The sequence below is a fragment of the Macrotis lagotis genome, chromosome 1 (genome assembly GCF_037893015.1).
Source record: "Macrotis lagotis isolate mMagLag1 chromosome 1, bilby.v1.9.chrom.fasta, whole genome shotgun sequence".
In the NCBI taxonomy this organism is placed as follows: domain Eukaryota; kingdom Metazoa; phylum Chordata; class Mammalia; order Peramelemorphia; family Peramelidae; genus Macrotis; species Macrotis lagotis.
Window position 1 is genome coordinate 783,700,007 of NC_133658.1, and position 17,354 is coordinate 783,717,360.

The following is a 17,354-nucleotide window of genomic DNA, read 5'->3' on the forward strand; positions in this document are numbered from 1 at the left end:
TTTCCTCTACAACTCTACCTTCACTAAATAGAACCTTTCTCGTTATAGTCATACAAAACAAATTCATGTTCCTCATATGTCCCTTTTTGCAGTTCTGGTCCAAAACCTATGAAAAGGTGGGAAGCAAGCTTCATCATCAATTTTCCAAAGTTGTGATTGGTCAGTGCATCAGTTAGTGCTCTTAAATCTTTAACAGTTTTGTTTTTCTTTTCCCTGTTGTAGTCAATGAATAAGTTATTGTTTTGGTTTTGCTCATTTTACTCTGCTCATTCATTCATAAGATTCTTTGCAGATTTCTCTAAATCTATCATCTTTTTGTTTCCTTTTTATTTTTTAGGTTTTTATTATTTTTTTTTTTGTCAAGGTAAGTGGGGTTAAGTGGCCTGCCCAAGGCCACACAGCTAGGTAATTATTAAGTGTCTGAGCCCAGATTTGAACTCAGGTACTCCTGACTCCAGGGCTGGTGCTCTTTCCACTGCACCACCTAGCCACCCCCATCTTTTTATTTCTTACAGGACAATTCTATTCCATTATATCCATGTACCATAATTTGTTTGGTCATTCTACAGTTGATAGGCACCCACTTTGTTTTCCAGTTCTTTGTTGTAACAGAAAAGTGTGACCTTAAATATTTTTCTATATATAAATAATTTTCCTCTCTGGTCTTTTTGAGGTATATTCATATGGTAGTGTTATTGCTGGAACAAAAGGTTTGCATAATTAATGACTTTTTTAGACATAGTTGGACACAATTTTATCAGAGAAAGAGAAGGACATTAGAGTATTTGCCCTCCTAAAACCTTTCCAATAATTGCCATATATTCCTTTTTGCTCTTCTTTGTCAGTCTGATTGGTAGAAGGTAGAGTTATTTTAATTAGATTTCTCTTATTTTTAGTGACTTGAAGCATTTTTTCATTTGATTGTTGGTAGCTTGTACATGTTTTGAAGACCGCCTGTTTCATAGATTTTGATTATTTATCTCTTGGGAAATGACTCTTGTTTTTATATATTAAATATCAGACCATTATCAGAGAAATATACTGCAAGATTTTTTTCATTTAACTCCTTTTAAATTCTAAATGGATTGAATTTGTGCAAAAACTTTTCTTTGTCTTTTTTTTAGGTGATCAAAGCTACCTATTTTATCTTTTATAATTTTCCTCTTTCTTGTTTGATCAAGAACTTCTCTATTCAAAATTATGAAAGGTATCTCCTTCCCTTCTCTAATTTGTCTATAATAATGACCTTTTATGTTCAGTTCATTTTTCCATTTGGAGATTATTGTGGTGTATGGTATGAGATAACAGCTCTAAACTCAATTTCTGCCAAATTGATTTTCAGTTTTCTCAGCAGCTTTTGCTGAATCATTTAAATCCCAATAGTTTACCCCAATAGTTTAATGTCCCTGGGTCTGTCAGGCCCTTTCCCTACTATGTTTGATTGCTTCTGGATTTATCATGCTTATTCTGGTTTATTCTTCAACTTTTTTCTCTTTGCTTCAATGTTTTTGATGATGTTTACTTAGTAATATAGTTTGAATTCTAGTACTGCTTAGCTTCTTTTCTTCCCTTTCTTTCCCCCATTATTTCCCAAAGGGGACAGGATTGAGGCAGGCAGATCAATTAGGATCATATTGCAGCAGTCCCAGGTTATAGAGAAGTGAACTAGTCTGATACCACTTGAAGGGAATTCACTTGAGAGATGTTAGAGAAAATCTCAATGTTCCCTTCCAGCTCTTTTTTTTATGATTATCTAGCATTGAGTTTAATTTTAAAGTTTTCATTTACATTGTTGTATTTGTATATTTTTTACTAGTTCTTCTTGGATCTGAATGTGGTCAGAGCTCCAGAGTCCTGTTCCAGGGGCAGAGGACAGAGCTCTGCAGTCTCTCTTCTCTCCCCTCCCTCAGCTCAATGGGCTCATGCCCTGGGGGCTCCTGCTTACCATCTCTGCCTGCTTCTGTTTCTGGGTCTAGGCTTCCTAAAGACCAGGCTGCTGGCTGTGTGCCCTGAGGGCTGGGCTCCACATGCTTGCTCTGGCAGAGGTCCCCCGCTGTTCCCCCACTTTGTGCCAGTGCTCCCCGGGGTGCAGCTCAGGAGACTCCCCAGCTTCTGGGAGCTGAGTCTCCCAGTGCCCTGGGGCTGCCTCTGGGAGGCTGAAGTTCTTTGGCTCTGGCCGGCCACCCCTCTGGCGGGCCGCCCCTCCGACCCCGGGGAGCAGAGCCTTTCTGCTCTTTTCCAGGTTACTTTGAGTAGGAGAACTGCCTCACTGGGTCCCTTTGTGGGTTCTGTCTCTCGAAAGTTTAGTTAGAGTCCTTAGTTTATGAGTTTTTATCAGAGAGCTCCTAAGACTGGATCCCTTCATGTCGCCATCTTGGCTCCGCCCCCCTGACCCTCTTCCCTTCCATCTCTTATAAACAATGAATTTGAGAAAGGACTTTGCATCTTTTTTTTTTCTGTCATTCCTTATTTTGAGCTGCTAGTATAATTTACTGTAGTGATTTGGATTACCATACTCTTAGTAAATACAGTTTACTCTTGTGAAATTGAATAATTGTCTTTATGTGTTCACCTTTTCTCCAAATCTACTTCAGCTTCTCTTTTACATAGTGGTGTGTAGGAGGGACCACAGGAGTAGAGCAAAGACAGGTATGCTGAGGTCCTTTTGACTACATCAAAAGTTTCCTGTTGCATCTTTGACTTTATAAACCCTTGTTAGTATTAATGGGTAGTGAAGTTGGGCAAAGTAGGAAAAGGCTTTGAATTTAAAATAACTGACTACTTGTAAGATCCTTGCATTTGGAGCTCTAAGATAGATACCCTGGGCACAATTTATTCCAAGCCTGTCATTTTACAGATGAATAAACTGAGACCCAGAGAAATTATCCTTCGTTACACAGGAAGAGGCAAGGCCAGGATTTAAACTCAGGGTCTTAGCTTCCTTACTGTTTCTCCTTATACTGCACTGCCTTTTTTTTTTTTTTTTTATCAGCATACCCTTTCCATTCACTTTGCCTCCAGGACCTTACTTTGTCTTATGGGAGTCATAGATCAGGTAAATTATGTGGGAAGTTAGTTTGATGATTCCTGACTGATTTTTTTATTGAATGCCAGCAACAAAGGCCCTGCTAGGATTATGCAGCCTGTATTTAGAGTTAATGAAATCAGCTGTAATTTGTACCTTTGCTCTAGCCTGGGACAAGGCAGAGAATCAAGGATGTAGACTTAAAGAATTTTGAGAATGGGGCTTTGAGATATTATATAGCTTGTGGTCATAGGCTGGAAATAAAGGCAAAGAAGGTAGGGGAGGAAGAAGGCAAGAGTGAGGGAGGAGACTGAGAGAATAGAGAAGATTGAGCTTCCACTGTAGGTTAAGGAAATTGGAGAGAGATAGATTTAAAGACTGTGGTCATAAAGGACTTAAGGATTTAGATTCTTAGCAAGTAAAGAATTCTATAGAATGAGGTTTAAAATGTGACCATGCTGGGGTATGGGGAAAGAGGGTGGGTTTTGAAATTGGAGACCGGGTGGCTAGGTGGTACAGTGGATAGAGCACTGGCCCTAGAGTCAGGAGTACCTGAGTTCAAATTTGGCTTCAGACTCTTAATAATTACCTAGCAGTGTGGCCTTGGGCAAGCCACTTAACCCCATTTGCCTTGGAAAAAACCTTAAAAAAAAAAAGAAAGAAATTGGAGACCTTTGAGGTCAGAAAATTAGGAGGTTCACCAGCATCGTTTTTGAAATCCTTGGTGGTAATGACAGGGCATGAAGGAAGGAAGGCTGGATAATGGCAATTTTTTTTCATGTTGTTATATACTATTTTTTTTCTTCCAGATAAATGTAAATGAAATTATGCGATTTTCTGATTTCCCCTTGTCCAAAAAAACATTGAAAGGTAAGTATGTTGCTGGAGGTTGATCAGATTGAAGGAATTCTTTATATTTTACTAGGTTGTTCAGTGGGTTTAGCACTAAATCTAGAGTTAGAAAGACCCGAGTTCAAATTCTGCCTGGTTGTGTGACCCTGGATAAATCACTTTACCTCTCTGTGCTTTAGTTTTCTCATCTGTAAAATGAGGTCAATGATAACACTTATCTTACAGCATTATGAGGATTGAATGAGTTAACGTGTAATGTACTTTGCAAAACTTAGAATTATTTAGTTTTAAAAGACAGCCTTACCTATATTTTATTTATTAAATATTTCCCAATTACATTTTAAGTTGCCTCAGCCTCACTGGGGGGATATTATAGGCCTTTATTTTGACCACTCTAGTCCAGAAAACTGAGAGGTTGTATGCTGACTGGGATCACACAACCAGAATATGTCAGAGGCAGAACTTGAACTCAGGAAATTGAAAGTGTGCTGTGCTGACAATTAGACATTAGAAAGACACGTTAGCAAGATATCGCCAAAAATCACCATACTGGTGTTATGCCTGGCACTGAGGGGAGCCTCAGTGATATGGGAGCGAAATCACGTCTATAAGGCCAAGGACTCTAACAGCCAGAAGTCCTGTTTCCCCTCAGATCAGGCCATGGGCTGAAATGGTTCTGGAAAAGGCAGTGAGAAGGATGTCTTCCCAACATTTCCCTCACTGTAATAAATATATTGTGCAAGTCATATCATCATTCATTTGATGTCAGTCTTTAATTATGAAAAGCAACAACAATAATATACTTTTTGTTATTATTATTATTATTATTGTTTTTGTTGTTATTATATTTGTTCATGACCTAATTTTAATGCTTTCTCCTCCTTATTCCTCTTAGAGCAGGGTATTTTAATATGGAGTCAGTGACTTTGACTTTTTTAAGTAATGTTTTTATAGCAATTTCAACCTCTTTGACTTTGTAATCTTAACTTTTTTATTGTATGTATTTAAAAATATTCTGAGAACCACTTCGCCAGATTGCCAGTGGGGTCCATGACACAAGAAAGGTAAGGATTCTCTTTTGTGCAGGGATTGAAAGACAATAAAGGATTAGGAAATAATAAAGGAAATCCAGGAAGAGTCTCTGATTAACAGCATTTTATTCCAGAAAATCCTTTGGTGCTTTTCTAAGTTGTAACAGTTTTCACTTAAAACATAGCAGCACTTTTTTTCTGTAACCTTTCAGGCTTGCAGGAAGCACAATATCGGATGGTGACTGAGATACAGAGGCAGACCATTGGCCTCGCTTTGCAGGGTAAAGATGTGCTTGGGGCAGCAAAGACAGGATCAGGAAAAACTTTGGCATTTCTTGTCCCTGTAAGTATTTTATGTTATGATTTTATTAGGGTCATGGACCAGAATTGTGTATTGTTTAACATGTGAGGTAGAATCAGTTGATGATTTGGTTTTCTTTAATCATAAATGGGGGAACTTCTGTTTATTTGTAATTCTGTAGGAGTAGGTGTGTTTATTTGAGGAATATACACCTCCCTCTTTCTCCCTTTCCGTGTCCTCCATTTTGAGTCATTTGGAGAGGTTGGTCATTGATCCTTCATTTTAGTTTAGGTAGAGGATATGACTTGGTTGACTACAGGCAGCTTTGTTGAAAACTTTTTAACGTTTTCAAATTTTTTTTTGATGACCTCTTAAAGTAAAGGTCAATCTTCTCTATTCTCTTAGTCTCCCCTCTCAGTCTCCCCCCCTCACTCTTGCCTTCTTCCTCCCCCATATTTATATACCAAGGATATAAATAAAAGATCATAGTGGGTTTTTTGAATTTTTCTCCTCCCTCAGCTGTGGTTGGTCAGAACCTTTAAGTTTTTTAATTTGCTTTCAGCACATACAGTGCTGTGATCTGTTGGAGAGCTCTACATGTTTTTAAGAAAAAAAAATCTTTGAATGGTCTGATAATTATATTGAAGTGACTATCATTCTCTGGTGATTCTTATGATATAGTGAATAGGGTTTTGAACATGTAGGCAGGAGGAGCTGAGTTCAAATCCTGAAGAATTTATTTATTCTTATCCTGCCTCATTTTCCTTATTTGTAAAATAAAGGAATTGGATTCAATGGCTTCTAAGGTACCTTTGGTTCTAAATTGATGGCTCTGTGATCATCTTGATTGCATGACTAAGAATAATTCAGATTGTATTTTTGTAGGAGTTAAAAATTGAAATGCTTCTTTAAAGTTGCTCTGAAGTTTAATTAATTCTTCCAAATTCTCATTGAGATTTTTTCAGTGTTTTTGTTTTAGAATCCTTTTTAGAATTTCCTTTTGTATTAGACTGAGGGTATATTTGACCTTAGATCTCATTAGAAGTTGAGCCAAATGAAATATCTTTTTTTTTTAAAAAAATGCTTTTCATCTTTTGTTCATTGGTGAGCAAAGTATCAACTTTTTTTAGCTTATTTCTTGAAATCTGAATTTGCCCAATATGTAGTTGTGATGAAGGAGCCTCTCTTAGGACTAGATATATAGATCTAGGAAATCACAAAGCTCATAACTCATAGGAAGTGATGAAATTTCTGAGAAAGAGAAAAGAAAAGAAAAGAGGGACCAAATTAAAATCTTGTCATATAGTCTTAGCAAAATTTTTTGCCGTGATCTGCACTCTTCTTTAAAGGGAAAAAGTGAAATGTGTTTTATCATCTGTTCTCTGTATTCCTAGTTGTTCTTGAAAATAATGAATTCAGAGACTTTTTTTAATAAATTTTTTTTGGGAGGAGTTATTGTAGTTATATATAATAATTACAGCTAACATTTATGTAATACTTTAAACAACTTATAATGTCTTAATTTTGTCTTCAAAACACCTGGGAGCTTCTGTCTATTTGTACTTGTTAAGGTTCTATTTGCTATCCTCATTATAAAGATGAGTGCACTGAGGCAGAAAGAGATTAAGTGCCTTTCTCAGGGACCCATATCTAGTAAGTTTCTGAGGCAGGATTTGAATTCATGCCTTCCTGACTCCAGGTCCAGCTCTCTGTCCACTTTGCAATCTTGCACGACCAAGTATGTGTTATTAGATTATCCTTACTTGTTCTGCAACAATTTATATATCTTCCAATGGAATTACTCATATTCTTGATTGTAATAACCCTTTATTCATTTTGTATACACCACAGTTTATTCTATCATTACCCTGTTGAAAAACACTTTGTTTTCAGGTTTTCTTGACAAAAAAATACTTTTGTAAATATTTGGACCTTTCCCCCTTCATTTTAAATGTGCAGTAGCACAACAGTAGCAGTGGCAGCAGCAGTATTTTTAGGTCAAAAGTCAGCAAAAATTGAATTAGACGTTTATAACTAATTCCTATTGCTTTTTTAGAATATTTCAACCAATTTCCGTAGCTCAACCAACTCTTGTAGTAGTTTGCCTACAATCCCACAATCTCATTAACACTACGTTTTCCAGCCTAAGTTAACATTGCTGCTTTTCTGGTGTGAGGTAAAACCTTAGAATATTCTTGATTTGCATTTTCTTTTATTATTGAATCAGGGAGCATTTTTATATGGTGATTGAAAGTTTGCATTTTTTTCTATAAATGACTTTTTTTCTCCCTGATCATTTATTTACTGGGGTTTGTGTCTATTTTCTACATATCTGTTGTCAGGCATTTCTCAAAGATATTAGATGTGATGACTTTTCCTTCTTTGACAGATTCTTGACTGTATTCTAGCAGTATTGATTTTAAGACCTGATAAGTTTATGTAATTGAAATGACCTTTTTTCTCTTTTTATAATTACCTCTTTATTTTATTGGAATTTTCCTCTTGTGAAAATTTTCCCATTTTTTGGATATTTTTTCTTTAAGTAATATTTGTAATTTATTGTGAAATATGATTTAAGACAATGATGTCAGACTCTAATTGAAACAAGGATTATTGATCAATGTACAATGATCCCTGTAGGCTATGTATTGACTTTGTTTTAAAATACAAGTTTGTCTATGGTTTTTTTTTTTTTTTTTTTTAGGTTTTTGCAAGGCAAATGGGGTTAAGTGGCTTGCCCAAGGCCACACAGCTAGGTAATTTTTAAGTGTCAGACTGGATTTGAACCCAGGTACTCCTGACTCCAAGGCCGGTGCTTTATCCACTACGCCACCTAACTGCCCCGTCTATGTTTTATTGTTTATTTCTTTTTGTTAATTTTCAAATTACATTTAATCTGGATAAGCCACATTGAATAGTGTGTCATCTGCATATTCTACCTCTGGTATAAAGCATATTATGATATATTTGGGGGCATTTAGTATTTATGTGTATATTTTTTCTGTTGATTGAAATTTTCCCTACTTTTTAAAATTAAGTTTACTGTCTGTATTTAGGTTCTAGAAGCATTATATCGTCTCCAGTGGACATCAGCAGATGGCCTTGGTGTTTTGATAATATCACCTACAAGGGAGTTGGCATATCAGACATTTGAGGTACTGCGAAAAGTGGGCAAGAACCATGACTTTTCAGCTGGTCTCATCATTGGTGGAAAGGTCTGTCTTTTTACACTTCTTGTCCCTTATTTATTTCCCCATATGTGAGGATAAGATTGATTATATACTAATTAGAATTTCATGGAACAGGCACAGAAAATATATAATGCGAATTCATGAGACTTTTGTAAATGTGCTTGTGTTGTAGCTCTTGGTCCATGTATATTTATCATATATTGATTTTCTGACTAGTTTGATTATTTGATTACAGCATGTGCTAAGGAGGTCAAAAGCCATGAATTTAATGCTTAGGTGGATCAGCTAGCTTTGCTCTTTTCCATAGATAGATATGATAGTCAGCATTCTCAGAAATGTATACCCTTGGGGATATGTAGAGAGAGTAATACAGTTTCATTCTTATTGCTGGAATACTTCATTAAATGGTAAATCAGTATTGTCATCTTCATATATAAAGAAGGAAGTATAGTATTAATGTAATACTGTTATTGCTTTTCTAGCCACCTCATTCTTGAATATTTCAAGTCTATTGAGAAATAAAAAAAGCAACTTTTTTTTGGCAGTGTCACAAACTGGTTGATATGTGAAACAAAAAAAGTTTGAGGGAAGAGATTTTATTTATTACTCAAAGTTAAAGAAGAGAAGAGATTTGCAGAAATTGATGCTAGATATTTTAGTTCTCTCCTTGTATCTGTTCACTTTGCTATGTTTTTTGTGCATGGTGTTATGAATTTACTTATATTCTAATAAATAAAAAATGTGTTATAATCTTATATTTTTGTAGGTTGTGTATATGCAGAAGTAGTATAAAGAGAGGCATTTAGAAACTATTATTCTTTTTCTCCTCATCAAAATCACCCATTGAAAAATGACATGCTTTTTGAAGGGGGATAATTTCTAAGATTTGAAACTCCAGATCTCCTTTTCACATAAGTGTTGGACAAAAAAGTTCATAGAACTCCCTCAATGGTCATCAAGAGAAGTTATGTAATTCATGTGTTTAGACTCTTCCAATAGACATAGTAGGAGGGCAAGATTTGACCCACCTACCTGCTTGATCTTCTAAAAACTGGATTCTAGTTAAAAACCAGGTAGATCTTGTGTTCCCTAGGCCAAAGGAGGCAATTCAAGCTGCCTCAAAACTCTAGAGCACAATATATTGCAGCTGGAACCAGATTAAAGTGAAATTGGGAGATGTTTCACAAACTAAATAAAAAACATAAGACAACATAAATAATATTAATTTGTAGTTTTCTAAGTTAATATGCTGCCCATGGAGATCCTTTTTTTTTTTTTTGGGCAAGGCAAATGGGGTTAAGTGACTTGCCCAAGGCCACACAGCTAGGTAATTATTAAGTGTCTGAGGCTGGATTTGAACTCAGGTACTCCTGACTCCAGGGCCGGTGCTCTATCCACTGTGCCACCTAGCTTCCCCTAGATCCTTTTCTATTTGAGTTTGACACTACTGCTTTAGGTAATTGAGAGACTTAGGATTTATTCAAACAAGGCAAGAGATAATTCTGCAGAAATGTTTTCCAATTAATGAGCATTTATTTTTTTATTCCCTATTGCAAAATAAAACAAAGCAATCAACCAAACCATTGTAATAAATATGCAGAGTCAAGCAGAACAAATGCCCATATTGATCAAATCTAATAATTTTTGCCAGTCTTACATTGTTTCCAGATTGAATGTGATGAGAGAGTAATCATGTCCTTAAGGAAGAAACATAGTGTATAAGAGATAACAAGATTAGACAATAAGATAACAGTTTTTTTTCCCCTAAATTAAAGTTAATAGTCCTTGGTCTTTGTTCAAACTCCACAGTTCTTTCTCTGGATACAGGTGGTATTCTCCATTTGCAGACAGCCCCAAATTGTCCCTGATTATTGCTCTGATGGAGTGAGTGAGTCCATCAAGGTTGATCATCTCCCCTCAGCATCAGTTATGCAAATCCCTCCAGGCTTCCTTGAATTCCCATCCCTCCTGGTTCTAATAGAACAATAGTGCTTCATGACATACATATCCCACAATTTGCTAAGCCATTCCCCAGTTGAAGGTCATTTACTTGATTTCCAGTTCTTTGCCACCACAAACAGGGCTGCTATGAATATTTGATCAAGCCTAATAATAAATCTCTTTTTGTATCTTGGATCTATTACTTCTCTGTTCCCTGGAATCATAGGTGACCACAGCACTGATCAGAATTGTTAAATATTTTGTCTTTATGGTTTAGTTGTTATCATATAACTTGTCTTCCTAGTTCTGTTCTTTTAACTCTGAAATACTGTAGAAAGAGAAAAGAGGGAAAATTATGTGATCCAACTTGTAATGATAAAATGCTTTTTGTTGATTGCTTTTGTAGTTGTGGAATACAAGGCACTCCTGAGTGAATTGTATATGTAACTTAAAGAAATAATTATTTTCAGGATTTAAAACATGAATCTGAGAGGATCAACCAAATAAATATACTTATTTGCACACCGGGGAGGCTACTACAACACATGGATGAAACAACATATTTTCATGCAACCAATCTCCAAATATTGGGTGAGTCTAAGGAATTTGACTGCCAGTCATTATAGATTTATAGATTTGAACTGCAGAAATATTTGTATTTGTTGAGTTAAAATAAAACTTTAAAATGAGTTTCTAAGTTATTGTTGTCTGAATATATAATGCAGTCATTAAGATGTTGCATCATGATTTTAGGTATATGAAATGAGCCCATTTATTTATAGATTGGACTAAAAAAAAAGCAAGAAATTATACAGATAATTAAAAAATTTAAAAAAAAAATCAGATTAGAAACTTGTCCTTTTCTGCTTGGGTGATAGCTTTCATTTTTTTCCTTTTAGTACTTGATGAAGCTGACCGAATCTTGGACATGGGCTTTGCTGATACAATGAATGCTATTATAGAAAACCTTCCCCCAAAACGTCAGACTTTGCTTTTCTCAGCTACACAGACTAAGTCTGTGAAGGACCTTGCACGTCTGAGCTTAAAGGACCCTGAGTATGTTTGGGTCCATGAAAAGGCAAAATATAGGTAAGTGAGGGCAGTTAGGTGGTGCAGTGGATAGAGTGTCAGAACTGATTTCAGGAAGACTGCTCTTTGTGAGTTCAGATCTGGACTCTTACTAGCTGTATGACCCTGGGCAAGTCACTTAACCTCATTTACCTGTTTCCTCATCTGTTAAAATGAGCTGGAGAAGGAAATGGCATTATACTTCATTAGCTTTGCCATGAAAACCTCAAATGAGTCATGAAGAGTTGAACATGATTGAAATGATTGAACAACAAAAGGTAAAAGCAGTTTTTTTTTTTAAAAAAGGTTAATTTCGTGATCTTCTTTCCTGTTAGTTTTTAGCAGTTATTAAATTTAGCCATGAATTCACTAATATTAATTAGCTTATATTCTAGCCATATAATAATCTTGTGGAGTAGGTAGTTATTATTACTATTCCTGTTAAACTAATGAGAAAACTGAGCTTTATAGAGGTTTACTGACTTGCCCAATGTAACAAGACTAGTGAATGAAAGAGCCTGGCACTCAACTAATTTAAAGAAATTATTTAGTCCTTTACATGGTAGATACTTAGGAATACATATGAAGGTTAAATGAGACACCGTCTTTGTCTTCTTGGAGTTCTCATAGCATAGGAGGAAGTATTATATCTATCTTCTATCATCTATCTATCTGTCTCTATCTATCTGTCATCTATATCTCTCATCTGTCTATCTAGCATATATATGTATACACACACAATATCTATACACCTATATAGACACTTCTTTGCATTATAAGTGCACAAAAGGGGTACAAGCCAAGTGTTGAAGGATCATTACTGATTCAATTCAACCAATATGTTGAAGGATCATTACTGATTCAAATGGAAAGGAGAGACCAATAAAAACTTCATAGATATGGTCTTTAAAAAGATACATAGGATTTTAAGAAGTAAAAGTGCTTTCCATGTTTGGGGGAACAATGTGAACATAGTTTTGAAATGGAATAAAGTAATATAGATTGTACAGGGGACTTTGAATAGTTTGCTTGGAATTTAGATCATATGGAGGAGAGCAGTATGAAAAGTATCAGAGTGTTTTTATAGGTAAGAGAACTCAGAGACTATCTAGTTCAAACCCATTGAGAACAAAAATCTCCTTTACAGCATTCCTAGTGAGTTATTCAGTCTTTGTATGAAGGCCTCCAGTGATGAGAGAATTAATTCCTTTTGAGATAATCCATTCTATTTTTTGAATATCTCTAATTTTTAGGAAGTTTTTTATTACATCAAAGCTAATTGTGTCCCTCTGCACATTTAGCCTTACTCTTCCTTTTAGTTCTGTCCTCTGTGCTGAATAGAGCATGCTGTCTTAACATTTTTTCTCTTGAACATCCAACATCCCTCAATCTTATGATTCTAAGCCTAAGATAATTATTATCTCTTGTCTATGATAAATATCCTCACTGCCAGATTCCTTGAGTTCCAGGCTAACAAGCAAGAATTTTATTTAATAGGTAGGAATATTAAAAACTTAACAGAGGAATAATATCAGTAACTTTTCTTATATAAATAAAATCTGTCAGTTTGATGGAGGATTGATAGGATTGGAGAGAAGAATATTGAGGTAGGGGGATGTTTAGGAGGTTATAGTTCAGATGAGTGATTATTGTATGGGGTGATACTGGGAGTAGAGAGAAAAAGATAAATGAGAAAAGAATTGTGAGACAGGAATTGACAGAATCTAAGAAATAGATGTTTGGGACAAGAAAAAAGGCTAAAATGAAAGAACTTTAAAGTTTTGAATATGAGCATTTGAATATGAGCAATTGTACCATTGAGCATCGTATGAAAATATTCATAAGGATAAGCTGAAGCCATGCTAGAAACAATAATAATAATAAAAGATAAGTTTTTGTTTTGGAATTAATGAATTTTAGGTACCATTTAGATTGAAATAGATAGTGCTAGAGTTAGAGATTCATGACTCATCTGTGTGGAAGATGAAAGTTGAAGTTCGAGGAAAGAAATTGTCATGGGAGAGTGTGTAGTGAGAACAGGAAATCAAAAATAAGCTTGGGGAAGCACTTAATCTGATGACTTAACTTCAACACTTGTTACAATTACTGTAATGATTCAGAATATAGGATCCGCTTTAATATAAGTCATTGCTCCAAAATAAGATCTTTCAGGGAAAAAAAGTATGCACCCATTTTAGGAAAGTTCAGGTTTCTTATTGATATTCTATAGATGAAATTATGACTAATAATTTGATCTTTATGTAAAACAAAGATTTTGGTGGCAAATCACACTCTAGTTGTTGAAATTGTTTTCATTTTCTTAGATTTGAATTAAAGTTGATCTGAAAATGTGTATTCTTAACATATACTTTTTATTATTTGTCCATTAATAATAAATATTTTTAAAAAGTCATTTAAAATCTGCAGCTTAGAGTTCTATGGAAGTTTTGCTGAAAGTGTGTCTATTACTATAAGAGTTAAGATTGTTCTCTGAGCACCCTAAAAAGCATACTGGTCCTGAGGATTCTGACCTAGAGGAACTTTTTATTTATTCCACAAAGTTCTTCTGTTAGTTCATATATATGATTTTTGGCTTCATGTAGGAGCAAACATTTAGAGACCCTTAGGAGTATGCTGTTCCTTTTTCTTTTCCTGACTCTTATAGCTCTCTCTCCTACTTTTCAGTAAACTTCTAGATAATGATTGGAAATGTTCTCAGTGATCAGGCCTCTAAAGACCCTGAACTTAGAAATGAATCACCTTAGGAATTTTCATGTACTTCTATTGCCTATAGGTCCAGCTTAACTTTTTTCTATTGAACCCTGGGATTTGCAGATTGTTTCAAGAAAAGTGGACTAGTACTGCAAGATAAATTTGGTTTATACTCTTCTTATTTAGTAGAATAATTAGAAATTTTTTTTCCAATTAGTGAATCGATTTTCCCACTTATTTGTAAATAGAAACAAATCTTGGACAAAGTTACTAAGATTTTTGCCTTGTGTTACCAGTATTTAGTAAGAAATTTAGTGCTTGCTGTTTGGGGGTTGTAGGTAGTATTACCTCCAATGGAAACAATGGAGCTTAGCACCTAGTAAAGAAGGGATAATTAGTTGAAATCAAAAGGACCTGTTTGCTAGATTCTTTTTTGTTTTCTGGCATAGCTTTACTTCATTGGTCCTTAATGTTACAAGGTCTGAGGTCTCTCCCACCCTTAATTTCTTAACCCACAATGTGATTTATAATGTTTTATTGGGAAAGAGTCTTTAGAATTCTCAGGTCAATTAATTTAGCTTTTATGAGTGTTCCTCTATGCTCTTTCCCTCTCTTCTTGTTTTCTCTTTGACTAAAAGGGGAGACTGTAATTAGTCTCTATTGCTACTTGTTGCTATGTCCAGAGTGCTGTAAAATATTTACTTAATAAATGCTTGGGGATAGGTTAATTATTAGAAATTCTCAAAAAAACTTTAGTTTGAAGGATGATTGAAAGATTTTGTTATTATTATTATTGAATTTTAAGTTTTTTTTATGACTCCTGTTCCTTGTTACCCTAATAATAGAGAGTTGGGTACAAGCAGTATTGCACTTGAAAGTGAGACAAAATGATAAATGTGTGATATATTTCAGAAAGGATATTGAAGCACACATGATATTTTATTCTATGGCTTTCCAGGAAAGCTTTACCAGTCTGTAAGAAAGCCTTCAGAGCTGCTGGTTTCAGAAATGACTTTTAGTACACTGATTTAAAATTTATTCACTGGCAGCAGCTTGAATAAATTGATGCTGTGGGGATTGTGTTTAATGTCAATTCTAAATTTTTTTGTTTAAAGAATTTATTATGAAGAACCTGGTTAACATAGTATGCAAGATTTGTATTTAAGAACCTTTTAAAAGAAGTATTATTGACAGTCGTTTTCGGTTAGTTCTATCTTTAAGAAATAATTTAAGACTATAATTTAGAACCTTTTGAAGCTATTGTGTACATCAAAGAGCATACATTGAAAGAATGCATCAACTGGTTTTCTTTCATACTGTCATAAGTACAAGTAGCCATATCAATGATTTCTTGAAGAACACAATAGTTTTGGGGTAAAAGAGGTTTTGAATATTTGAATTAGGAACTCATTTTTGAATTGAGAACAGAGTTTGGTTTTTATCAGTCTGGTTTATTTTTAAAATTTAAACTTTAAAGAATTTTTCCCTTCCCTAGAAGAAAAACATTGCTGGAGTTTTTCTGATCATAATATTGCTTAAGAGAAAACTAATTTTTCTTAGAGACCTGGGGTGAGTAACAAAGAGACTTATTTCTTTTAGAATTTTGTTTGAAGATGCTAAAGAACCATTACAGTGGAATAAAAATCTGTTCCTTAGGTCCAGATTTTTTAAGTTATCCTATGGGAGCTGTTAAATGAAATTTCCCTTCTTAATTCCATCAGTACTCCAGCCACTTTGGACCAGAACTATATTATTTGTGAGCTGCACCAAAAAATCAGCATGCTGTATTCCTTTCTGCGAAGCCATTTGAAAAAGAAGAGTATTGTGTTCTTTGCCAGTTGTAAAGAGGTATTCTTTCACTTTTTTTCCTCTTCTAAATTAATCTTTGTTCTTTCTGTATTTGAAGAGCCAAAGCTGTTTCAAACAGTTCATCTAAGGAGTCATTCTAGTCTGAAAGAAAGAATTAATTCTACTTTTTTTCCTTACTATGTGACCTAGAGTGAGGCACTTTTTTTTCTATGAGGTTGCATACTTGTGAAATGGTGTGCAAAGAACTTGAAATTCCCAAGAAGAAAGTTCTGCTAATTCTAGGTCTAATGCAACTGAGGAAATTTTGTCTCTGTTTACTCTTCAGTAAGCTAGGGATGACAACATCTTAGTAGGAATTGTCCATCTGGAATCTTAGAGCTTGCTTAAGTACAACACCTTTGTTTAAGAGCTTAGAGAAGAAAAATAACTTGTGTGAAGTCTAGAAAGTTTCATAGAAGTTTCAATACCTTCTGATTTGTTACTTTCTTTCTAGTGTAAGATACTATAAATAAAGTAATAAATGTGAAAGTTTTAAAAGAACTTACTCCCACAAAATGTTAGTTAAAATTAATTGCTCTCTGAGTCAAACATCCCTCCATATTTTTCTCTCCTAACCCCATTGGGTTAATTTGAACTTATTTTATTTTGACTAATGAAACATGAAAAAACACGACCCTGGGAAAAGAGTTGAATACTAGCAAGATTTAGTTACAAAAGCTCTTGAGAATTTGGATATTTAACAGTTGCCTTTAAATTTTAAGTGAGGCATCCTAGTCTGAAAGAAAGAATTGATTCTAGTCTTGTTTTTATTAATATGTGTGACCTTGAGTGATGACACTTTTCTTCTATGATGTTGCATACTTATGAAATGGTGTGCAAAGAACTTAAAATTCCCCAAAAGAAAGGTCTGCTAGTTCCAAGTCTGATGTTTAGGATTCCATCAGTGCTTCCTCATAGATTTGTTTACCAGAGGAGTCTTAATGATTTTCTGTGTTGGTTTTTACTATGTTCATACAGGAGGAGCATTTAGATGAAATGGGAAGAGGCCTTATTATTTCTGTACTAATTTCTATTTAGTTTGGTAAATTTGAAGTTTTTGTGTTAATGAAATTGGTGATACTTGGAATCATAAGTAGAGTTCCAAGCTCTTACTCCTCATTATACCCTTTAGTTGCTTCCAGAAATGCCATTTACTTTGTTACTCATTTATAGGTTCAGTATCTGTTCCGAGTTTTCTGCAGGCTACGGCCAGGTGTTTCTATCCTTGCTCTCCATGGCAAACAGCAGCAGATGAGAAGAATGGAAGTGTATAATGAGTTTGTCCGCAAGAAATCTGCGGTGCTCTTTGCTACTGACATTGCTGCAAGGGGGTTAGGTAGGTAACCTTCACTTTGGAAAAGAGGTTTATGATCATAATGAATGAT

The 17,354-nt window shown here is 34.8% G+C and overlaps 1 protein-coding gene across 1 annotated transcript in view; it reads left to right on the plus strand.

Annotated features, from left to right (window-relative positions):
- Positions 1-17,354, plus strand: part of DDX10 (DEAD-box helicase 10) — a 325,417-nt gene that overhangs the window by 12,049 nt on the left and 296,014 nt on the right. The window contains exons 2-8 of the mRNA XM_074216635.1: positions 3,835-3,895; positions 5,121-5,251; positions 8,266-8,424; positions 10,812-10,932; positions 11,241-11,430; positions 15,843-15,969; positions 17,143-17,305. Coding sequence (XP_074072736.1) covers positions 3,835-3,895; positions 5,121-5,251; positions 8,266-8,424; positions 10,812-10,932; positions 11,241-11,430; positions 15,843-15,969; positions 17,143-17,305 — 952 coding nt within the window. The remainder of the gene's footprint in view (positions 1-3,834; positions 3,896-5,120; positions 5,252-8,265; positions 8,425-10,811; positions 10,933-11,240; positions 11,431-15,842; positions 15,970-17,142; positions 17,306-17,354) is intronic.